Source organism: Hemitrygon akajei, chromosome 25 (genome assembly GCF_048418815.1).
Source record: "Hemitrygon akajei chromosome 25, sHemAka1.3, whole genome shotgun sequence".
Taxonomy (NCBI): Eukaryota; Metazoa; Chordata; class Chondrichthyes; order Myliobatiformes; family Dasyatidae; genus Hemitrygon; species Hemitrygon akajei.
Genome location: NC_133148.1, coordinates 43,326,032 through 43,351,657, shown reverse-complemented (window position 1 = coordinate 43,351,657; position 25,626 = coordinate 43,326,032). Strand labels below are relative to the sequence as shown.

The 25,626-nt window shown below is 39.6% G+C and overlaps 1 protein-coding gene across 4 annotated transcripts in view; it reads left to right on the top strand.

Annotated features, from left to right (window-relative positions):
• Positions 1–25,626, top strand: part of LOC140716569 (uncharacterized) — a 123,070-nt gene that overhangs the window by 18,492 nt on the left and 78,952 nt on the right. For 3 of the 4 annotated variants that reach the window (XM_073029403.1, XM_073029405.1, XM_073029406.1), the window contains 5 exons: positions 2,252–2,404; positions 3,944–4,069; positions 11,722–12,176; positions 19,122–19,236; positions 21,631–22,016. In XM_073029403.1, the coding sequence (XP_072885504.1) occupies positions 2,252–2,404; positions 3,944–4,069; positions 11,722–12,176; positions 19,122–19,236; positions 21,631–22,016 (1,235 nt within the window). The remainder of the gene's footprint in view (positions 1–2,251; positions 2,405–3,943; positions 4,070–11,721; positions 12,177–19,121; positions 19,237–21,630; positions 22,017–25,626) is intronic. The other variant, XM_073029404.1, reaches the window with a different exon arrangement.

The window sequence follows — 25,626 nt, the reverse complement described above, 5'->3', positions numbered from 1 at the left end:
ATTCTGCCTCTCAGGATCTTCTCCATCAACTTACCAACCACTGAAAAAAGACTCACTGATCTACAATTTCCTGGGCTATCCCTACTCCCTTTCTTGAATAATATGGCCATTGGGGAAGCTGGGAGTCTCCTGGCAATCCAACATCTGACATCATCCCACATCAGAACAGAACACTTATGTCTGTAGACATACCCCCTATTCTCTCTCTCTCTCGAGCTGAATAAGAAATAAGGAAAGAACTTAACTAACCTCTGCCTGTTCTCGCCGAAGCTCTGTTTGAGCCAAAGCCTTACTACTGACTCAATAGTACTCCAATGACGACCGCTTCCACAATGACTGCTTTGCTAGGTGGTAACTCTTTTATAGAGACTGGGTTTTTAAAAGCCTTTTGAAAATCCCAAGTACACAACATCAACTGCCTTCCCTATATCTATCCTACTTGCTGTTTCTTCAAATAATTCCAGCAGATTAATCAGGCAAGATTTTTCCGTGAGGAAAACCGTAGTGACTACAGCCTGTTTTATCATTTACCCCGAAACCACATCCTTAAATAAGGACTCCAACATCTTCCCAACCACTGAGGTCAGACTAACTGGCCTATAATTTCCTTGTTTCTGCCTTTCTCTCTTCTTGAAGAGTGGAATGACATTTGCAATTTTCCAGTCTTCTGAATCTGGTGATTCTTGAAAGATCATGACTAATGCCACCACGACCTTTTCAGCCACCTCCTTCAGAACTTGCGTGTACACCATCTGGTCCAGGTGATTATCTACCTTCTGACCTTTCTCCCTAGTTATGGTAACTTCACACACTTCATGCCCCCGACACCTGGAATTTCGACCATACTACTAGCGTCTTCCACAGTGAAGACTGATGCAAAATACTTATTCAGTTCGTCCATCATTTCCCAATCATCTTAACTTATTATATGCCCTCTCTTTGGCTTTTATGTTGGCTTTGACTTCCCTTGTTAGCCATGGTTGTGTCATCTTGCTTTTAAAATACTTCTTCCTCTTTGGAATGTATATATCCTGTGCCTCCTGAATTGCTTCCAGAAATTGCAGCCTTTGCTGCTCTGCTGTCATCCCTGCTAGTGTTCTTTCCAATCAATTCTAGCCAACTCCTCTATCATACCTCTATATTTTACTCCACTGTAATACTGATGCATCTGACTTTAGCTTGTCCTTCTCAAATTTCAGGGTGAATTTGATCATATGATCACTTTCCATTAAGGGTTTTTTGCCTTAAGCTCTCACAAGATCACAAGACAAAGGAGCAGAAGTAGGCCATTCGGCCCATCGAGCCTGCTCTGCCACTCCACCATGAGCTAAACTATTCTCCCATCTAGTTCCAAATTCCGGCTTTTTCCCCATATCCCTTGATATCCTAACTAATTAGATACCTATCAGTCTCCTCCTTAAACGCTCTCACTGATTGGGCCTCCACAGCTGTATGTGGCAACAAATTCCATAAATCCATGACCCTCTGGCTAAAAAAAATCTCTCTCTTAATCAATTACAGTTCATTGCACAACACCCAGACCAGAACACCTTATCCTATAGTTGGCTAAACTGTGAGCTACTGTAAAAAGCCATTATGTAGACATTCTAGAAATTCCCTCTCTTAGAATCCTGTACCAACCTGATTTTCCCAATCTACCTGCCTATTGTCACCATATACAACCCTGAGATTCATTTTCTTGCAGGTATACTCAATAAATAAAAGAAACACAATAGAATCTATGTTTGACCAGACCCATAAGGACAGGCCAACAGCCAGTGTGCAAAAGACAACAAACTGTGCATATATAAAAGAAATAATAAATAAGCAATAACTTGAGAACATAAGATGAAGAGTGAAGTTAACAAGAGCCTGATGGCTGGGATTATATAACAGAATACAGTGAGTTATGAGACAGTGAGGGACTTGGAGAATGATACTGTTCTTATAACAACAGCTTAGCACTTTTCACCACTCCACCCAATTTCTGTATTTGCTTAAACCACTTGTGCTCTCTGGCAAAGTGTGTGTTAGTACACCTCAAAAGTGAGCAAATCTGTCTAATGTTATTCCTTATTCCTCTCTTTAGTGCAGTGACCTATGTCAGAAAGTCGGTGCATATTGCTCACTGCTTATACTGTGTAGTACTTCTGCAGTGATGCTCCACATTAATAATCCGTGGTCTTTTAATCATAGCCATAATTCAAATCTTTTAAATAATTTTGCTTACGTTTGCTCTTTATTTTTCTAGCTGGCGTAAAGCTAAGTGGCCTTCACCCCACCGAATGGTTAAACTTGAAACATTTAGGACCAGCTTTGACCCATGAGCATTCTGTTCCCAGCTCCGAGCAGAATGTTGAATCGAGTTATTTTATTACTGCACCTGAGACACATACAATTCGAGGTAAGTAAAGCATTCCGCCTGATGTGTTCTTGGATAATCCAGTTAGTGGAGCCAAGGTTTTGGTGTTGTAAGAGGAAGTATTACTGAAAGGATAACAATTCCATTCTTGCATTGCCCATGTGAATTTGGCAGCTGAGTTGTATACATTAGTTTGGTGATGTCTAGAGAATGAATTATCTTGACAATATAGGATTCTAGGCATAAAGCATTAACTTCATAGGCTAATTTGGTGCATCTTACGGAAACCTGGAGGATTCTGTTAATATTATGTATTTGCATTTAGCACCAAGTGTTGATGTAACATTATTTGACTCCACGAGAAAAGACAAAATCACCAGATAGTCTATCAGCGCTATACTAAATTTTTTTACATTAAAGAAGTTTAAAAGCACACCTACATTTAAAAAAAAACCAAGGCAAATCAACGCTACCTTAAATACATAGAATTAAAATTATTTCTCCCATTCAGTTGAAGGAAGACTGCTGGGCATGTAGCAAGTTGAATCTGGTACATGTTCAAAGACATTTTTCTTAGCGGAAACACTTGAAGCATCTGTGAAAAATCATTTCCTTTTTCCACAAGGAGTCCTTCAAAATCGCATGTGAGCATGTGCCAGGATGGAAAATTCTTTTGCTGATTTAGACTCCCAGCACTGCCAGTCAGGGAACCACTGGTATATCCTGGCATCGGGTGGAAAATTTGTTCTGAAATAGGAAAAAAAACAAAATGGTAGAAAGACTGAGCAGGTCAGGCCGCATTTGTACACATAGCAGCAGATATATTTTAGGTCAAAGAACCTTTGTCCAATATTTACTGGTCAGTTTAGCTGAATCCATAGTTTTAAATGTTTCTGCTGCTAATATTTTGAGGAAAGGAAGAAAAAGAGAAAAATAAACAACAGAGAAATCTACAGCACATTATGGGCCCTTTGGTCCACAGTGTTGTTCTGACCATATAACCTACTCAAGAAACTACCTAGGATTACCCTACCGCATAGCCCTCTATTTTTCTAAGCTCCACATACCTATATAAGAGTATTTTAAAAGACCCTATTGTATCCACCTCTACCACCGTTGCTGGCAGTGCATTCCATGTACCCACCACTCTCTGTCTGAAAACTTATCCCTGACATCCCCTCTGTATCTTCTTCCAAGCACCTTAAAACTATGGCCCCCAAACATCGGTGAACTTTGAAGATAACGTTTAATCCCATTTGTAACTTGGCCTCAATTTAAGAGGTGTTTCCATTGATTAAGGCCTCTTTAATCTTTGAGAGTTTCTTATGTAAGTAATGATTAATAAAGTTATCTGTAAGCAAATAACTGCTCAATATATCTGAGAATTGTGTGCCCTAAAAACCACAATTTTTTTTTCTATTTGAAACTGCTAATTTTTACACTGGTCACACACAGTTCTGGTTTAGTAAAGTGATATTGGCACTGGGAGTTCTAAATGCAATATCCATGTAACCTCTCCATACATGCTAAATTTGTGACTTTCCCTTAAGTTTACATATCTTGTGAATGTATTACTTGCAGAAACCGGGATTCCCTTTATTTCCCGGACAGGAAAAACAAATGACCTCACCAAGATTAAAGGCTGGAAGAACAAGTTTAATCTGCAACCTGGGTCACCTGATGACAAACCAAATCCATTACCTACAAGTGAGTAAGAATTGTTCTCCTTGAAAATTGTAACAGAATCAGGTTTATTATTAGTGGCATGTGACGGTGAAATTTGTTAACTTAGCAGTTCAATACAATACATAATATAGAAGAAGAAAATAAAAATAGTAATAAATATACCTATATTGAATAGATTAAGAATAGTGCAAAAACAGAAATATTGTATATTAAAATAAAGTGAGGTAGTGTTCAAGGATTCAATGTCCATTTAGGAATCAGATGGCAGAGGGGAAGAAGCTGTTCCTGAATTGCTGAGTGTGTGCCTTCAGGCTTCTGTACCTCCTACCTGATGGTAACAGTGAGAAAAGGGCATGCTCTGGGTGCTGGAGGTCCTTAATAATGGACACAGCCTCTCTGAGACACTGCTCCCTGAAGATGTTCTGGGTACTTTGTAGGCTAGTGCCCAAGATGGAGCTGGCTAGATTTACAACCTTCTGCAGCTTCTTTCAGTCTTGTGCAGTTTCTTCCCCCTCCCCCCCCCCCCATACCAGATAGTGATGCAACCTGTCGGAACGCTCTCCATGGTGCATCTATAGAGATTTGAGCGTATTTGTTGACATACCAAATTGCTTCAGACTCTGAATGGAGTACAGTCGCTGTCTTGCCTTCTTTATAACTGCATTGATATGTTGGGACCAGGTTAGGTCCTCAGAGATCTTGACACCCAGGAACGTGAAACTGCACCTTCTCCACTTCTGATCCCTCGATGAAGATTGGTATGTATTCCTCTGTCTTACCCTTCCTGAAGTCCGCAATCAGCTCTTTTGCCTTACTGACGTTGAGTGCCAGGTTGTTGCTGCGACACCACTCCACTAGTTGGTATATCTTGCTCCTGTATGCCCTCCCGTTTCCATCTGAGATTCTACCAACAATGATTGTATCATCAGCAAATTTATAGATGGTATTTGAGCTATGCCTAGCCACACAGTCATGTGTATATAGAGAGTAGACCAGTGGACTAAGCACACAGTGTGCCAGTGTTGATTGTTATTGAGACGGTACCAATCCGCACAGGTTGTGGTCTTCCTGTTAGGAAGTCGAGGATCCAATTGCAGAGGGAGGTACAGAGGCCCAGGTTCTGCAACTTCTCAATCAAGATTGTGGGAATGCTGGTATTAAATGCTATGTATATGTACATTTGGGAACGTTCAGGGAGTGAAACATTTTTGATACTTGGGTACTATCAGTACAAAATATTAAATTCCTAACCAGTTTCTGGTGAAACATGAAGAAAATATGTAGTGAATCTCTTAAGCATTTAGTGCAGGGTACATTTCATGCTGTTCACTGTAGTTGCTCAAATCACTTCTGTCCTTTTCTTCTCCCAAGTTCTCTTAGTAAAGTTACTTCAAGACCAGTGCCAGTGCTAGACCATTAACAGTGTGGCAGTAACCACAAATCTGAGAAATTGCATTGTGACTTCAGTCCTCTGCCTCTATTTGATATCTTTGTAAAGGCTGCCTCCAATTGGTTTAACAAAAGGAAAATTCTGTGGAAAAGGTAATTCAGCTTGTTGAAGTTCTGTGGCCCTGGTGGTTGGATATAATGTAGAAACACCACCTCAAGCTGATGTATTAAGCTTTCCCACATGGACAAAAATCACTGGGGTTCAGATCAGTTTCTTTTTAAAATTGAAATAAATTATGGGCATTGCATTTAACAGTTTTAAATTTCATTATTTTCCTGTACAATATCTATTTGCATTGCAAGCTTCTCAATGTTTTCCATTTCTTGGTTTTATTAATTTGATGGATGTTAACTTGCTATATTTGCCTGTTTAAATAATATTTGTAAATCACATCTTGCGTTTTGGTAATGTCTTTTTCTCTTTTTGGCTGTAATAATCTTTCATTCCTGATAGGAAGGTTAATAAACAATATCAGCATAGTCACAACTATATAATGTCAGTAGTATTTTAAGCAGTCCAAGCTTGTTTATAGGAACATTGGGCAAAAAGGGACAGACTATGTAATAGTGAAATGCCAGGAAGAAAGTTTGAATAGATGGGGCATTAAAATGTTAAAGATGGGTTTAGAAAATAGTTAGATGTATATAATTATGGACTTCGTATGTAATGGAATGGAATATGTAATGGAATAAGTATAGGTATTGCACAACTTCACTGCAGTTGTACAATACCTATACCTATGTAGTACCTATGTACTACCCTATACACGTAGCCTTTCATACAGCACCTGGAGAACTGTGAGCAATTCTGCATGTGTCACCTTAGAAGGCAATAGTGTAGACTTGTAGAGTTCAAGGTAGACTTACAAATTTGATACCATGCTCACAGGATAAGTTCCAAGCTGTTCTTTGGAATTCAGAAGATTTAAGAGGTGATTTATTAAAGTTTTGAAGATAGTAAAGATAGAAGTTATTGCTGTTTTTGGCGAGTCTAGGTTCAGGGGATGTGCCATTCAGGATGAAAAGCAAGAGACAATTATGCGTGAAGCTTAGCTCTTCCTCAATGCTGAATCATTTATTATAAATCTGATTAAATTTGTGATCAATAGAGTTGAAGAAAAGTAGGTTCACATCATCTTTTTGAATGGAGGAACATTATTGAATAAAATAATAATGCCTTCCCATTATTGAATAAAATCTGATGAAGAGGAGTTATTGGGGCAGATGCCTGAGAACAGAGGTGGCTTTAGACAAGAAGAAAAATCTTTTGAAATTCCAGAACTTGAGATTTTGACTATGGAAGGCCACAAGACAAGGAAGCAGATTCAGAAGATTTTGTCCAATGAGTCTGCTCTGTTTGGTCACTCCTAATTTAATATTCCCTCTCAACCCTATTCTCCTGCCTGCTGCCTATAACCTTTGTCACCCTTACTAATCAAGAACATATCAACCTCTGCTTCAATTGTACCCAAGGCAAGACAAGAAATCAGAGGTGATGAAAGGGCTAGGATTGGCAGAGTGTAAAATATTTGAAAAAGTCGAAAGGTTGCAGAAATTGAAAGATTAGACAAAGCTATGGAGGTATTTGCAAACAAGGTGATAGATTACTTAATGGAGAGTTCAAGCCCCTCTTCTGCTGTGTTCCATTGTAAATCCATACTGTCTGTTTCATGTTTAAATTATCCAGCATGAATTGTCACAGCTGCCCAGCAGCTGAGTGGTGAAGGTTGTTTGGATCTCTGGTGGATGACTCCTTGTGAGCCGTTGGCCGTTTGCAACAGTATAGGATCACCTGCGATGCAAAATATCTCAGCTCATCTCTGGATTGACCTATGACATAAGAGCAGAATTAGGCTGCTTGGTCCATCAAATCATGCTCTGCCATTCAATCATGGCTGATCCTTCTTCCCCTTCCTCAGCCCCACTCCCCAGCCTTCTCCCTATAATCTTTAATGCTATGTCCAATCAAGAACCTATCAATCTCTGCCTGAAATGCACCGAACAACCTGGCCTCCACAGCTGCATGTGGTAACAAGCTCCACAATGTGCATTCTTATCCTAGACTCCCCCACCATGAAAAACATCCTTTCCACATCTACTCTGTTTAGGCATTTCAACATTTGAAGAATTTCAATAAGATCTCCCCTCATCCTTGTAAATTCCAGCGAGTACAGACCCAGAGCCATCAAATGTTCCTCGTATGATAACCCTTTCATTCCTGGAATCATCCTTGTGAACCTCTTCTGAACCCACCTCCAATGTTAGCACATCTTTTCTTAGATGAGCCCAAAACTGTTCACAATACTCAAGGTGAGGCCTCACCAGTGCCTTATAAAAGCAAGGCATCACATCCCTGTTCATGTATTCTAGATTTCTTGAAATGAATACTAATATTGCATTTGCCTTCCTCACCACCAACTAATCTTAAGTCCTTCTGCAACCTTAGTCTTTCAGAACTCTAGGGTGCAGTTCATCTGGTCTGGGTGACTTGTGTACCCTTGGGTATTTCAGCTTTTTGAGTACCTTCTCTCTTGTAATAGTAATTGCATTCACTTCTCTTCCCTAACACCCTTCAACAACTGGCACACTGCTAGTGTCTTCCACCTTGAAGGATAATGCAAAAACTCAGTTTATCTGTCATCTCTTTGGCCATCGTAATTATTTATCCTGTCTTATTTTCTAGCAGTCCTATATCCACTCTCCTTTCTATTTTATTTTTTACTATTTGAAAAAGTCTTTAAACACTTTGATATTGTTTGCTAGCTTGCTTTGAATGATTTTTTTAGTTGCTGTCTAGGGTTTTAAAAGTTTCCCAATCTTCTATTGTCCCACTAATTTTTGCTTTGTTATCCACATTGACTCAATTGACAAACCCTCTCTTTTACATTAGCTTTGACTTGCCTTGTCAGCCACAGTTGTGCTATTTTGCCTTGAATGTTCCTTTGTTTTTTGAATACATCCATCCTGCACCTTCCTCATTTATCCCAGAAACTCATGCCATTGCTGCTCTGCTGTCATCCCTGCCAGCATCTCCTTGCAATTTACTTTACTCTACTGAAATACTGCTACAGCAGACTTTACTTTCTCCCTATCAAATTTCAAGTTGAACTCAAAACATATTGTGATCACTGCCACCATCCTTTCACCTTAAGCTCCCTAATCACCTCTGGTTCATTACATCACATCCAATCCAGTATAGCTGATGCCCTAGTAGGCTCAACAAGAAACTGTTCTAAAAGGCCATCTCATAGGCATTCAACAAATTCACTTTCTTGAGATCCGTTACTAACCTGGTTTTCCCAATCGACCTGCAATTAAAATCTCTCCTGACTTGTGAGATTGCCCTTTTGACATGCTCTTTCTATTTCCCTTTGTAATATTTGGTCCACATCCCAGCTGCTGTTGGAGGCCTGTATAGTACTACCATCAGGGTCCTTTTACCCTTGTAGTTTCTTAACTCAACCTACAAAGATTCAGCATCTTCCGATCCAATGTCACATCTTTCTGCTGATTGATACTATTCTTTACAGCAGAGCCACGCCACCCTCTCTGCCTACCTTCCTGTCCCTCCGATACAACGTGTTACCTTGCATATTTAGTTCCCAACTACAATATTCTTTCAGCCATGACTCAGTGATGTTCACATCATACCGGACAATCTGTGAACTGGCAGCAAGATTGTCCACCTTATTTCTTATACTATGCATTGAGATATAACATTTAGGTACTGTATTTGCTACCCTTTTTGATTCTGCATCCTTAAAGCACTGATACCCACCCTGCTGGCTGCAATTGTGTCCTATCATCTGCCTGCCCTTCCTAACAGTCTGACTGCATGATATCTTTGCTTTTTTTTTTAACCATCTATCCTAACCTGACTCCCTTCTCTCTCATTCCCACCCCACTGCTAAATCAGTTTAAACCCTCCCCAACAGCTCTAACAAACCTGCCCATAAGAATATCGGTCCCCCTCGAGTTTAGGTGCAACCCATCACTTTTCTACAGGTCGTACCTCCCCCAGAAGAGATCCTAATGGTCCAAGAACCTGAAGGCCTGTGCCCTGCACCCAGCTTCTCCGCCACGCATTAATCTGGCAAAGGCGAGTGGCACAAGCAGCAGTCCAGAAATTGCTACCCTGGAGGTCCTGCCTCTCAGATTTCAAAGGTACATTTAATGTCAGAGAAATGTATACAACATACATTTGAAATGCTGTGGACGCGATCCAAGACTCCCTGATGCTGGCATCTGGGAAGCAACATACCATTCAGGTGTCCCATTCATGTCCTGCAATCTCCTGTCCCCCTTAGTTTAGGCCCAGGTTATCAGTCCTAGTCAAGTGCTATTGTTCCCTTTTGCACCATGTGGCGCATTGGGCGGCATTTTTGCTGTTTCCTTAGCTTTTGTCTGTTCTTCGTGAGTCCGAGTTGGTAACCCAGCACAGATGGAAAGCGTGCAAGGAGCCAGCCAGAATCAAGCGCAGGACCATTTGACTCGAAGTTCAGTGCTAATGCCACTACACCACTGGCCAGCAACTAGTCAATTGTCCAGGATATAGTAGAGTACCTGAGCAGCCATAACAGCTTCAATATCAATCAGATCAGCATCTCTGACTGGACTACAGTTCGGTGAGCACAGAAGCAAAGCATGATTGAGGGTGGATGCAAGTTAACAGCAGAGTGTTTCATTACCTTGCCTAGAGTTGACAGAATAGAGAGCTTGGCTAGGAGTTTATTGTCAATGCAACAGATTGACGCTTTCAATAGCACATAAGTTGAGACTGGTGAAGAGTGTAGCTGTGAATTTAAACGTTATTGATGATGCAAGTCTGTGGTCAGGTTTGAAACTCATTTGGGGATTAAAGATGATGCCATGTTTGTGATCAGTTCTGCATAGTTGCTTAGAAGGAGATTGGGGTCAGTAATGATGGATTTTAATGGTAATCAGTTCATTGTTTCCAATTCTGTGATTACTGCTTATCAGACTTTGGACCCTATGGCAGGGGTTCCCAACCTGGAGTCCACAGACTCCTCATTCATAGTAAGGGGTCTGGCATAAAAAAGGTTGGGAACCCCTGGTCAATAATTTGTTAAATAAGAATCGAGTGGGCATGAGCCCTGCTGGATGTCAGTGAGAGATGTAGGTGGGGGGGCTTTTGATTTAACCCCGCGTTTATATTTTTTAAAAAAAGGATCAGGGATAATTCCAATTAGAAAATGGGGCGACGCGGGAGCATACCGGTTAGCACAATGCTTTTACAACTCGGAGTGTTTCGGAGTTCAGTTCCGGCACTGTCTGTAAGGAGTTTGCACGTTCTCCCCTGGGTGCTCCAGTTTCTTCCCAGTCTAAAGACATGCTAGTTATTAGGTTAATTAGTCATTATAAATTCTCCTGTGATTAGGCTGAGGTTAAATAGGGATTCTGGGCAGTGTGGCTTATTGACTCAGAAGGGCCTGTTCTGTACTGTATCCCTAAATGGTAGGCAGCCTTCGAGCCCAGACAATCATGGGTTTGCGCCTCTGGTGGACTCTTCAAGGCGCAAGACTGGGCAGGAAGATTTGAAGAATCGGCTGATGCCCATGTAGCGGATTCCCTCTCTCCACGTCACTGATGTAGTCCAAGGGAAGGGCAAGTGCCGATACAGCTTGGCACCAGTGTCATCGCAGAGGTTACCAGAGTGAAGTTGTAAACAACATTAAACTACCTGAGGGACCCCGGCTCCAGATTTCTTCGTCTGGGTTTACCATGGGTGGGTATAGCTGCGCGGCAGCGGAGGTTTAAAATTAGAGTTTTCCTTCTACTAGGTGGGCTGCCATCCAAGGCTGACATGTCCCACAACCTGAAGCAACTGGTTTAGAGGCGCCAATGGTCTGCCTTTGCCTTTGTCAGTAGAAACAGTTTCACCGGGCCAAGTAGCTAAGCTGCACGTGAAGGCCAAGAGTTCAACTTGGTTGTTAGAGGCTGTTAGAGTTGCACACCATTTGGAGTACTTTATAGGTAGTGGGAGCTTATCCCCACTACCACCCCTGGCTATGTCAAACTTAGGAACCAAAAAAGCATAGAGCATGTGAACTTACCCTTTATTTTCTCTAAGCTAAGTTTGAATTGGGAAAAGCTTGTAGCTTGCTGATCAGATTAGTTGATTTTTGTGCAAGTAGAATGTAATGCAATATCTTAGTAATTTTGTTTCCTAAAAATTGATAGTTATTTGTTCTCCCTTTTAATAGGTGCCACCGCAACAGTTCTTAAAAATAGATCAGCATTTGTTAGTGATCTGCTGGATGAATATTTGGAGAAAGAAGGGAAGATTATCGAGCAGCAATCTCTACTGTACGACTATGATATGCCTGAAATTGGTTGTGGTACTCCTAACCTGTTCGATTCACCATGCAATATTCAACAAAACTCTAGCATCCGTTCACCTGACTTTGTTGTGCCCCCAAAAATTAAATCTTCACCATTGGATATGTCACCTGTCTTAGAGAAACACTTCAGCGTTACAAACAAAGGGATATTTATCAGAGATATTCAAAGCAACAGCATGAATAGGAAGGCAAGGAGGAGAAAGCAGAACAGCAATTCAGCAACTAAAAGGTCGAAAATATCCACTAAATATAAGAAAGCTTCGCGATTATCAAATAAGAATAGCCAGACTGGATTTCATGCTACATCCCAACAAAAGGTGAGCAATTTAATCATGACTTTCTTTGTAATTTTTGATGAATCTTGTTCACCAGGAAAAAGGGCTTAGAGAAACAAGTAAATTTCTTCAATACTATCCTAACAGTATTGGACAAATCATCTTCTTGTACACCAATGCAAAAAGGTTTTTAAAAATTACCTTGGCAACATAGGCATCTGTTGGTCTTGTGAGACCATGGATTTGCGCCTTGGAAGGTTTCCAGAGCGCAGGCCTGGGCAGGGTTGGATGGGAGACCGGCAGTTGCCCAAGCTGCAGGCCTTCCCCTCTCCACGCCACCGATGTTGTCCAAGGGAAGGGCACTAGGACCCAAGCAGCTTGGCATCAGTGTCGTCGCAGAGCAATGTGTCTTAAGTGTCTTGCTGAAGGACACAACACGCTGCCTCAGCTGAGGCTCGAATCAGTGACCTTCAGATCACTAGACCGATGCCTTATCCACTAGGCCACGCGGCAACACACCTTGGCAACATAAATAATCACATTATCATTTTTAGTTTGGATATGCTTTTGCCATGGCTGGAGTTAATGATCTCCAGGAAGGTAATTTAACAGGGATTTTGTCTCCTTTTTAAAGTTGTTAGATTAGTACTCAGCTTACTTACTGTAAGGCAACATGGGTTAATTGGAGACTGTACTGTATGGAATGGGAAGCTGGCCCTTCTGTAGCTTTAGTAAAGAAGCATTTCATGTGTAAATGAAAAATACGTTGTTCTGAGCCATGTATAAAATGGTGTATGTGTGTATATGAATTTGTACCTTTTATGTGTATATTAGAAACAAAATCAGTTTGGCCACTTATGTTTGCTCCACTCTTATCTGCTCATCATAGCAGATCATATCTGCTCTTTTGCCTTCGTGCTATCCTTCACTAATCCCATCTGGTTCAGTTCCAGCACTGTCTGTAAGGCGTTTGGGCATTCTCCCCGTAACTACATGGGTTTCCTCTGATTGCTCCAGTTTCCACCCACAGTACAAAGAAGTACTGTTTAGTAGGTTAATTGGTCCTTGTAAGTTGTCCTAGAATTAGGCTAGGGTTAAATATAGTTGGGGTGCTGGGTAGCTCGTTGGCTTAGAAGGGCCTGTTCTGCGTTGCAGCTTTGAACAAATGACTAAATGCTGAGTCACAGACAAGAGTAAAACTTCTTATGGGCTTGGACAACATCCTGGAATTAATGATAGGATCTACACCACAAAACTGGCTGCAGCTCTGTCTAAGCTGTTCTAATACAACTGCTACACTGGCATTGATTGCTTTGTAGTGATACGAAAGTAGATCGAGGGGCAGGTAGTGTTGAAGCAGGGAGCTTCAACACTACCTGACAGGTTGAGAGAATGGGCAAAGAAATGGCAGATAGAACACGGTGTCGGGAAGTGTATGGTCCCGCACTTTGCTAGAAGAAATAAAGATGTAAACTGATTTTTGAATTTTCTATCCGCTTAGAAAATAGAAGTGTAAAGGAACTGGGAGTCCTTGTGCAGGATTCTAAAGGTTAGCTTGCAGGTGGAGTGGGTGGTGAGGAAGGCAAATGCAATGTTAGCAGTCATTTCAAGAGGACTTTATGAAAGCAAAAATGTAATGCTGAGGCATTGGTCAGAATGCACTTGGGAGTATTGTGAGAAGTTTTGGGCCCCTTATCTACGAAAAAATATGCTGGCATTGGAGAGGGTCCAGAGTAGGTTCATGAGAATGATTCTGAGAACGAAAGGGTATGAAGAGCATTTTATGGCTCTGGACCTGTACTTGCTGGAATTTAGAAGAATGAGGGAGGATCTCATTGAAACCTATCGAATATTGAAAGCCTTGGGTAGAGTGGACATGGAGAGGATGTTTCCTATAGTGGGGGAGTCTAGATCCAGAGGACACAGCCTCAGAATAGAAGGATTTCCATTTAGAACAGAAATGAGGAATTTCTTTAGCCAAAGGGTAATGACTCTGTGGAATTCATTGTCACTGATGGCTGCGCAGACCTACTCATTGGATATATTTAAGGCGGAGGTTGATGGGTTACGGGGAGAAGGCAGTCAAATGGGGTTGAGAGGGATAATAAATCTGCCATGATGGAAAGGTGGAGCATTCTTGATGGGCAAATGGCCTAATTCTGCTCTTACGTTTTACGGTCTCATGGGCTTTACCTGACAGCAGAAAATCAAAAGAAAACAAGGCAAATCAGTTTGGTCATTTACTTTCTATAAAACCTAGGGGTGGAATGAGACAATTTGGTTCATCAAGTCTGCTCCACCATTCCATCATGGCTGTTTTATTATCCCTCTCAATCCCACTCTCTCGCATTCTCCTGGTATCCTTGAAATCCTTAGAAATCAAGAACTTAACAACCTTCACTTTAAATGCAGCCAGTGACCTGGTCTACACAATATGATAGAAGGTATTCTCTAACCTACTGTCAAGCGACAGATACTCTCCAGTGCCTACTTTGGATTTTAACCTGCACTGCTTGGATCTAGATCTTGCTGCTGGTTTGATTAAAACAAGGATTGAGAAGTTAAACTTCAGAGGTAAAGTGAGAGCGAATCAGGGTAATGTTTAAAATGTGACATTGAGTGGTTGTGACATTTGGAGAATTGGTTTGGGGGTTTCTGCACTAGCTGAGGTCAAGCTTGGTACAAAGGTAGTTGAGGCATTGGTACAGTTCCTCAGATCATAGTCCTCTACTCAATATTCAGCGATCCATCATTGAATTCTCTTCCATTATTAGGCTAAGGTGGGGATTGTTTTCTATTTGCATGCCTTTGCTATTCTTTTTCAATCTTTTTATTATTATTATTATTAATATCAACAAAATAAAATTGATACATAGATAATGGGATTACAAACATACACATTTCAACTGAACATGAAAGAATACATAAGCATTCAGTATGTATTCATACTGTATTCAGCATACAGTATAAATGAGTATTCCCAAATCATGGACGATACAATTTACAAATAAACAAGGCAAACCTAGGTATATCATAATATATATTAAGAAAAAAGAAAAAGAAAAAAATATGCAAAAAAACTAATCTAATAATCTAATAAGGAAAAAAAAAACAAAAAAGAGAAAAAGAAAAAATGGGAAAAAAAGGGCTGTTTATAATATCTCACAAAAATACAAAATCATCAGTGTCGTCAACTCCGATCCTCTCAACATATATAAAATCGAAACTGGAAAAACAAATAGGCTTGGAACAGGGTCATATTACATCATATGAAAATATTGAATAAATGGTCTCCATATCTTTTCAAATTTAATATAAGTATCAAATACAACACTTCTAATTTTTTCTAAATTTAGACATAACATAGTTTGAGAAAACCAATGAAATACAGTAGGAGCATTAATTTCTTTCCAATTCAACAAAATAGATCTTCTAGCCATTAATGTAAGAAATGCAATCATTCAGCAAGCGGAAGAGGATAAATGGAGTGAGTCCATCATTGGTAAACCAAAAATTGCAGTAATAGGATGAGGTTGTAAATCAATGTTCAATACCGTAGAAATAATATCAAAAATGTCTTTCCAATATTTTTTCAAAAGCGGACACGACCAGAACAAATGAGTTAAAGACGCTATCTCAGAATGACATCTGTCACAAATAGGATTTATATAGGAATAAAAATGAGCCAATTTATCCTTGGCCATATGAGCCCTATGCACAACCTTAAACTGTATTAATGAATGTTTAGCACATATAGATGATGTATTAACTAATTGAAGAATTTTATCCCAATTCTCAATAGGGATAAGTAAGGTTAAGTTCTCTTTCCCAATCATTTTTAATCTTATAGAAGGGCTCTGAACGTATCTTCATAATTATATTGTAAAGTTTTGATATTAGCCCTTTCTGAGAAGGATTTAGTTCAAACAAATTCTCCAAAATACCTGAAGACACAAAATTTGGAAAAGTAGGAAGTACAGTATTTTAAGAAATTCCTAATCTGTAAATATCTAAAAAAAAAAAATGAAATCTAGGCAAATTATACTTATTAGATAATTGTTCAAAAGACATAAAACAATTATCCAAAAATAAATCGGAAAATCGTAGTAATCCTTTAGTCTTCCAAGCTGAATAAGCTTGGTCTATAATAGAAGGATAAAAAAAGCAATTGGATACAATAGGAATATTTAAAACAAACTGAGTCAACCCAAAAAATTTCTGAAATTGAAACCACATACGTAAAGTATGTTTAACTATCGGGTTGTCAATTCATTTCGGCAATTTAGAAAGAGCAAAGGGAAGAGAAGTCCCTAAAATAGAACCCAATGCAAATCCTTGTACAGATTTAATTTCCAGGTTCACCCAATGAGGGCTAAAAGATATATCCCAATCCTTTAACCAACATATCAAATATCGGATATTAACTGCCCAATAATAAAATCTAAAATTAGGCAATGCCAATCCACCTTCCTTCCTTGCCTTCTGTAAATATTTTTTACCTAATCTAGGATTTTTATTCTGCCATATATATGAGGAAACTTTTGAATCAACATTAGCAAAAAAAGATTTCGGAATAAAAATTGGTACCGCTTGAAATATATATAAAAACTAGGGTAAAATAACCACCTTAATAGCATTAATCCGACCTATCAGAGATAAAGATACTGGTGACCATTTAGTAAACAAACATTTAATCTGATCGATTAAGGGTAAAAAAATTAACCTTAAATAAGTCCTTATAGTTTTTTGTGATTTTAATCCCTAAGTAAATAAAAGAGTCATTAACTAATTTAAAAGGTAAATTTCCATAAATTGGAACCTGTCTATTTAAAGGAAACAATTCACTCTTATTAAGATTTAATTTATACCTGGAAAAATCACTAAATTGAGCCAACAATGATATAACTGCAGGAATGGATTTCTCAGGATCAGAAATAAATAATAATAAATCATCTGCATATAATGATAGCTTATGTATATCTGTCCCACAATTAATGCCAAAAATGTTCTGTGATTCTCTGATAGCAATTGTCAAGGGTTCTAAAGCAATATCAAATAATAATGGACTAAGAGGACAGCCTTGTCTAGTACCCCGAAATAAACGAAAAAAGGGAGATCTTTGATTGTTAGTAAGCACCGAGGCTACTGGAGTATGATATATCAGTTTAATCCAGGAAATGAATGTCAGACTAAAATTAAACTTCTCAAGCACATTAAATAAGTATGGCCATTCAACTCTATCAAATGCTTTCTCCGCATCTAATGAAATGACACATTCTGAAGTGCTATGTGAAGGAGTATAAACAATATTCAATAATCTCCTAACATTGAAAAAAGAATAGCGATTTTTAATAAAACCAGTTTGATCTTCCGAAATAATTTGGGGTAATACCTTCTCCAGCCTGGATGCCAGTAACTTGGAAAAGATCTTAGAATCTACATTCAATAAAGATATTGGTCTATAGGATGCACAGTCAGTAGGGTCTTTATCTTCCTTCAATATTAAAGAAATGGAAGCTCTATAAAAAGATTGTGACAGATTCCCCAATCGAATTGCTTCTTCAAAAACCCTGCATAACCAAGGAGAAAGAGTAGCGGAAAAACATTTAAAAAATTCTGCTGTGTACCCATCTGGACCTGGTGCTTTCCCAGAATTCATAGAGGAAATAACCCCTTTAATTTCTGCATCCGTAATAGGAGTTTCTAATATTGAAAGATTATCTGATAATAATTTTGGAAAATTCAATTTCCCAAGAAAATCACACATGGTATTATGATCATGAGGGAATTCGGAATGATACAGGGAGGTATAAAAATCTTGAAATGATTTGTTTATCTCATCATGGTTAACTGTCAGATCCCCATTCTGCTGACGGATCTTAGTAATTTGACGTTTAACCAAAGCATTCGTCAATTGACTAGCTAACAGTTTACCCGATTTATCACTATGTATATAAAAATCAGATCTGGTTTTCATTAATTGATTTTCAATCGAAGATGTAAGTAATAAACTATGTTCCATTTGAAGTTCAACCCTTTGTTTGTAAAGCTCCTTACTAGGAGTAATCGAATATTTCTTGTCAATCTCTTTAATTTTATCAACCAATAAAAGAGTTTCCTTAATGCGTTTTCTCAGACCAACAGAGTAGGAGATAATCTGCCCTTTAGATCTAAGAGCCATTTCTGTATTCATTTCTTCAAAAATTCACAATAAACTCTTAAAGACAAGTCCAAAAAAGTAGCAAGAATCTTTTGGTGTAGGTAAAAGTAAGTTAAATAAGGGTGATCTTAGGTTAAGAAAAGTAAAGGTTATGGAGCGAATCTGAAACAGTGCTCACTCCATGAGCGTCTCCTGCTGACCTCCGCATGCCTTTGCTATTGAATCAGTATTTGCTCATATGGAGCTTGATTTGGACAATATTTAAATTAAGACTTTTCAATTAATGTGTGTTATCAGACAGACTATCTCCTTCAAATAAGTAGAACTACTCCTTGCCATTGAAAGGTACGAGTCCTGACAGCGATGGAAAACCCTGTTGTCTCATTAGCAAAGCTCCATAAGACCATCAAAGCTTGGAGGTTCTCTGGTGATTGATGTTCTTTTTACAACACACACACACACACCCCCGCTTTGTTCCTGAAGCTTTTTCACTATGGGTTTGGAGTGGGGGAATCACTCCATCTCTGACAGCTTCTCAGTGATTTTGAGAAACTAGCTTTTAGATGTGATGTCTTTTGTGTCTACTCTTGACTGAGTTGATCTATAACCGTATCTTCCATGAAACATCATAACTTCCTATGTCAGTAGAATGAAATGCTGCCCACTTTCCTGCATGGTTGCTGCTTTGACAAGCCTCACTCAAGAGTTAACAGGTATCCACAACACTAAGCATTCTCTACTCATTGTACCTACAGTCTGTTCTGCAGTCTTTGGCCACGTCTTTTCTCCTGAACTCTGATTCTTGTACTGTGTTTTTTATATTTTAGAAAAAATTGAAAACAAGTTCTACGAATCTTAAAGTTGTGCGTGTGGCATCAGGTTCCAAAAGTGGAAAGAAATCTGGTGGTTCAGGAAGTCAAAATAAAGCAGTGTACATTTCAGGTGAGATGGTGAAAGAAGACCTACAAAATGGAAGGCATCATAGACCTCATACAGCATCTTAAAACAGTATGCTTTTAAATGAGTATTTATGTGAAAATCTGTCTATATCATGAAAAATACAAGTTATTTATTTCCACACAAATTGAATTTGTATTTGCTGAAAGCTTGAGCTGATGAGGTTGAAAATTCTCATATACCTAAATTGGAGGTGAGCCTTACTAGTGATAAAGGGACTTAAAAATCCCGTATTTGGATCCTGCTTGTCATTTATGTTGGCTATTATTCAGACAATATTCATTATTTGATATTTGAATATTAATTAGCATTGGCGATTGGACTATCTCTATAGGCTCAAAAAAACTAAAATGCTTCCTCTTAATTTCAAAATTTAATTTCCTCTTAACCTTTCACACTAAGGCAGTTCAACTGGGAAGTAAAAATTTTAAAATTAAAAGTTTCAGGCTTTAACCTATTTATATGATCTGTATACATCACTGCTCATCTGTTCTCTGCTATTAAGATGATAAAACCATCATCCTGATTTTGTTTCCGTATTCCACACCTTAGGCCCTCATCTTCCCTCATTCCTGCAATAACAAACTCATTGATTGCAATAGCAAACACAATATTCTGTAGGTGCTGGAAATCCAAAGCAATGCACACAAAATGTTGGAGGGGCTCAGCAGGTTAGGCAGCATCTACGGAGGGGAATAAACAGCTGACATTTCTGATCGAGACCCTTCTTCAGGACTGGAAAGAAAGGGGGCCAGATTAAAAAGGTAGATGAAAGGAGAGGGAGGAGGACTAGCTAAATGGAGATAAGTGAACCCATGTGGGTGGGCGAGGAGGAATCTGATAGGGGAGTTGACCATGCAAGAAAGGGAAAGGGGCACTGGGGGGGTGATAGGTAGGTGAAGAAAAGAGGGAAGTGGGAGAAAAAGATAGTTACTGGAAGGAGAAATCAGTGTTCATTCCATCAGGTTGAAGGGTTTTGATCCTCTACCCTGAGTGGCCTTATCACAGCAAAAGAGGAGGCTATTTACTGACTTGTTGGAATAGGAATTAAAATGGTTAGCCACCAGGAAATTCTATTTTTGGCAGTTTATCCTGAATTACAATACTGCGGCTTTAGTATTCTCCTCCCCTGCCACCGCCTTTGCTGTTATGCTTGAAAATTTCTGTAGTCTAGAATGTTGATTTACAAGTCCTTCCCTGCCTTCAATCACATCTGTGATAGTGAAATTAAGCAAGATGTACAACACTTTATATTGAGCACATGAGCAACCTATTTGAGAGCCAGGTTTTATTAAGACAGCCTTTCTGACTCATTTGGTTTTTAAAAAAAATAATATGCAGAGACATGAAAATCTTAATTCCCTCTTATGGTGTTAGTCAACTTGCCTTACTCTGTGGATGTTAAACTTGATGGAAAGCTCTGCATCAATTGTCTTCAGTGCTATACTTTCATTGCTAATTTAGCTAAATAAATGCTATCTTGAGATAGTAGAACAGAGAAATACAGTAGTTTTTCATTACTTACATTGTATTTCTCTGTTCTACTGTGAATGGCTGCAAGAAAATGAATTCAAGGTAGTATATAGTGACATGTATGTACTTTGATAATAAATTTTCTTTGAATTAAATTGCCATGCAGTAAGTCTCTAGGTTACAACAGCATTTCTTTCCTGCAAACAGTTCACAAGTTGGAAATTAATAGCAACAGCTGTGACAGGAGAGCAAACAGGCATGGGAAAAGTGGTTGCCATCTGGCCTCACTGACTGGGTTAATGAATTTGTTCAGTTATTGCAGCACTGCTCAGCTTGACCAAACTCCTGATAGTTGGGGGAGTTTGGAGGAGCTGCTAACAAGTCAAACCTTTATAAACCTGACGAGAACTGTACATTAAATATCTATATGTTTCTTTAAATCTAAACATGACCCAGTCACTCATCTTTTACTGACAAGAGGGTGGAAGGTTGTTGCTTTGATGTCAGTGCTCTTTGAGCTGTTCTGACTAGTGGCAATTGTTTTTTTTTTGTTCATCTTCTTTCTACTAGCTCATTCATTCCATGCATGCTTTCCTCACCAATTCGGAAAACAAGTGTTTTGTAATCACTTCTGCCTCCTTTGAGGCTTCTGCTTTGTTTTCCATCTGTCGACACTACTGTATGAAGGTCGCAGTTCATGACTAATCCACCACCTCACTGAAGGGCCGATGGTTATTTCTGCTATTTCTGTTTTAACACTATGTGAAGTATTTTGGCATAGATAAGGAGCCAATATAAAATTTTAATTCATTTAATGTTACTTTTATTGCTGTAATACAGTTTCTTCCCTCTCACCCACTGCTAAGTATTTTTCCACTTTCATAAGCATTTTTTCCTCTTCAATAGATTATAAAAATGGTGAAGAGCTAGAAGAAAGATGTAAGCAGCTACCAGCGACAACAAACAGATCGTCAGACTCTAAAACCATTGAAATAATATCCTACTGTTCATGGAATGAGAGTCGTGTTAAGATTATTAAGCTGATTGCAGAGTGTGCTATGGCTAATAGACTTCCCTGTACACAGCGGCTAGACAAGTATGAAATCCATTTGGAGAAAAGAGAAGGCACTTCGCTGTTCTCCCCTAAAAAGCGTGTTGATTTAAGAGCAACCATCCAGAATTTCTCTGACTCTGAGGGCGTCTTTGACAAGCCAATGATGCAAACCATGGTGATCGAAGCCGTGGTTGGCAACTCTGCTTTTAAAGCAAAACTGAGTCATTTAATATCCAAGGTAAGAGCTTTAGTTTTTATACGTTCCTTCCTGAGAGTGATCAGTGGGATCTCTGTCATTTGTGATGCCATCTAAAAGTGTGTAGTGTTCTAACCCGAGTTAAGATTTAAGTTGTCGTGACTCCAAAGATATTTAAGTAAGAGATTGTTCCCTGTGTTAGATTCTCTTGAGGCACAGCATGTGTTATATTAACAAGGTTAAAATTGCAAAGTGTTTTAGACATTGTGTGACTTTCATCAGTGGATGTGATTCAAACTGGTGCAGATTAGGAATTATAGCATTTCGCACTGGGTATCATTGCCTAGCCAACTACGCTCAGAGGCCATTTTAATAGATATCTCATGGTCTTCCACCTCAAGGTTTGATGCGTGTTCAGATGCTCTTCTGCACACCACTGTTGTAACATGTGGTTATTTTGAGTTACTGTTGCATTCCTGTCAGATTGAACCAGTCTGGTCTTTCTCAAAGTTCAAAAGTAAATTTGTTATCAAAGTACATATACGTCACCATATACAACCCTGATATTCATTTTCTTGCAGGTGTACTCAGTAAATTCATAATAGAATAATAACAATAATAAATCAATGAAAGACCACGCCAACTTGAGTGTTCAACCAGTGCGCAAAGGACAACAAACTGTGCAAATTCAAAAATTAATAATAATAATAATAAAAATAAATAAACAGTAAGTATGAAGAACATGAGCTGAAGAGTCCTTGAAAGTGAGTCCATAGGTGTGCGGACAGTTCAGTGGGGTATGTGGAGTTGTCTCCTTCGGTTCAATGGCTTGATGGTTGAAGTGTAATAACTTCATGAACCTGGTGGTGGGAGTCCAGAGGCTCCTTTACCGTCTTCTTGATGGCAGCAGCAAGAAGAGAGCATGTCTTGGTTGGTGGTGGTCCCTGATGATGGATGCTGCTTTTCTACAACAGTGTTTCAATCAGATGTGCTCAGTGGTGTGGAGGGCTTTACCTCTGATGGACTGGGCCATATCCACTTCTCTTTGTAGGATTTTTCCTTCAAGGGCATTGGTGTCTCCATACCAGTCTATGATGCAGTCAGTCAATATACTCCCCAACACACATCTATAGAAGTTTGTCAAAATTTTAGGTGTCATGCTGAACCTTTGAAAACTACTAAGGAAGTAGAGACATTGCTGTGCTTTCTTTGTAATTGCACTTTGAAATGATAACTCTGAGGAATTTAAAGTTGCTGACCCTCTCCTTCTCAGAGCCTTCAATAAGTACCGGCTCATGGACCTCTGGTTTCCTCCTCCTGAAGTTGGTAATCATCTCCTTGGTCTTGCTGACATTAAGTAAGAGATTGTTGCTGTGGTACCACTCAGCCAGATTTGCACCCTCCCTCCTATATGCTGCTACATTACCACTTTTTATATGGCCTATGACAGTGGTTATGTCAACAAACCCAAATATGGTATTGTTAGCCTCACCCTCACAATTATAAAGCAAGTAGAGCGAGGATCTAATTACACAACCTTTTGGTGCATCTGTGCTGATGGAGGTTGTGGAGGAAATGTTGCCAATGCTACTGACTGGGGTTTACAAGTGAGGACACTGAGGATTCAATTGCACAAGGAGCTGTTGAGGCCAAGATACTGAAGCTTATCGATTAGTTTTGAGGGGATGATAGTACCGTATCCAAGCTGTAGTTGATAAGCATCCTGATGTCTGCATCTTTGGTGTCCAGATGTTTGGGTTGAGTGAAGATGCAATGAGATGACATCTGCTGTGGACCTGTTGCTCTGATAAGCAAATTCGAGTGGATCCAAGTGCCTTTTCAGGCAGGATTTGATGTTTCATCACCAACCTCTGAAAACACTTCATCACTGTGGATGTAAGTGCTACTGGACAATAGTCATTGAGGCAGGTTGCCACATTCTGCTTTAAGCACTGGTGTAAATGAAGTATTGTTGAAGAAGGTGAGTACTTCAGACTGCCAAAGTGAGTAGTTAAAAATCTCAGTGAACGCTCCAGCCAGTTGATCAGCATGGGTCTTTAGCACTCTGCCAGGTATCCTTTCTGGGCCGGATGCTTTTCCTGGGTTTGCCCTCCTGAAGGCTGCTCACATATCAGGCCTGGGAGACTGAAATCACAGGATCATTGTGGGCTGTGGGAGTTCATGATGGCTTCTTCATGTTTTGACAGTCAAAGCGAGCACAGAAATTCTTGTGCTCATCTAGAAGTGAAACCCTGTTATCATCCATGCCGCTTGATTTTGCTTTTAAGAGGTAACAGCATTCAAGCCCTACTACAACAGTCAAGCATCCTTTGTTGATTCAAGTTTAGTCCAGAATTGCCACTTCGCCCATGCGGTGGCTTTCCGGAGATCGTACCTGGACCTCTTATAACTTTCTTGGTTACCAGACGTGAATCTGACCTTGCCCTCAGCAGACTGCGGATCTCATTGTTCTTCCAGGACTTCTGGTTTGGGAAGACTGAATGATTTTGTGGGGACATGCTAGTCTACAACTGTTTTAATAAAGTCTTTGACAACCATGGTGTATTCATTCAGATCCACAGGTAAGTCCTTGAACACGGTCCAGTCCACCAACCCGAAGCAATCTCTCAACCACCCTTCTGCCTCCTGCGACCACCTCAGTTGTCCATATTTCTGGACCTTTGCTCTTTAGCCTTGCTTGTATGCAGGTAGGAGAAGGATAGCCAAGTGATCAGATTTACTGAAATGTGACCTGGGCATGGAACAGTAGGCATTTCTTACGACAGTGGTCTAGAGTGCTGTGTCCTCTGGTGCTACAGGTTATATGCTGATGCTGATTAGGCAGGGTTTTCTTCAAACAAGCTTGGTTGAAGTCCCCAACTATGATTTGAAATTCATTGCGATGGTCTGTTTCTTGCCTGGAGATGATGACATGCATTTGATTAAAGTGGGCTGCTGGTAGTATGTAAGCTGCGGTTAGGATTATGGAAGAGAACTCCCTAGGTAAATAGAACAGATGTCATTTGACAATTAGCTATTCAAGGTCAGGAGAACGTGGGTTTGACAAAACCTCCATATCAGAACGCAAGCAAGAGTTTATTGTGAAACAAATACCTCCTACTTTTGCCTTTTCCGAATATAGCAGTTTGTTCCGTCATGTGAATCGACAAGCCTTCAGGACTGATAGTCATTTCTGGCTTGTGTTGGGAGTAAGCCATGTCATGATTACTCACAGATCATAACAATCTCTCATTTCCCTCCATAACAGCAATCTTGCCCTCAGGTCTTCAATTTTGTTCCCAGCAAATGCACATTTGCTAACAAGGCGCTGGGTAGAGTGGGGTCTCATTCCACTGTGTTTCAGCCTGGCTTGGAGCATCCCACCCCCCACTGGCTTGCTTCATTCACTTAAAGGTGCTGTACCTGCTTTCTTGAGAGTTAGTCTGCCAAGTCCTTCAGAAGATCGTGAAATCTGTAGTTTATTAAGGGAATTTAAAAGTACATTGCTTAAAGGAAAATTACATGCTGCAGATTGCAGTGACAGGAATTCAAAGGAGATATATTTAGAAGTATTGTACATAGCCTGCAGAATGCTGCTGTTGTTCACTGGCACAATCTTTCCTCCTCTGACCTCTCATTAACAAGACATTTT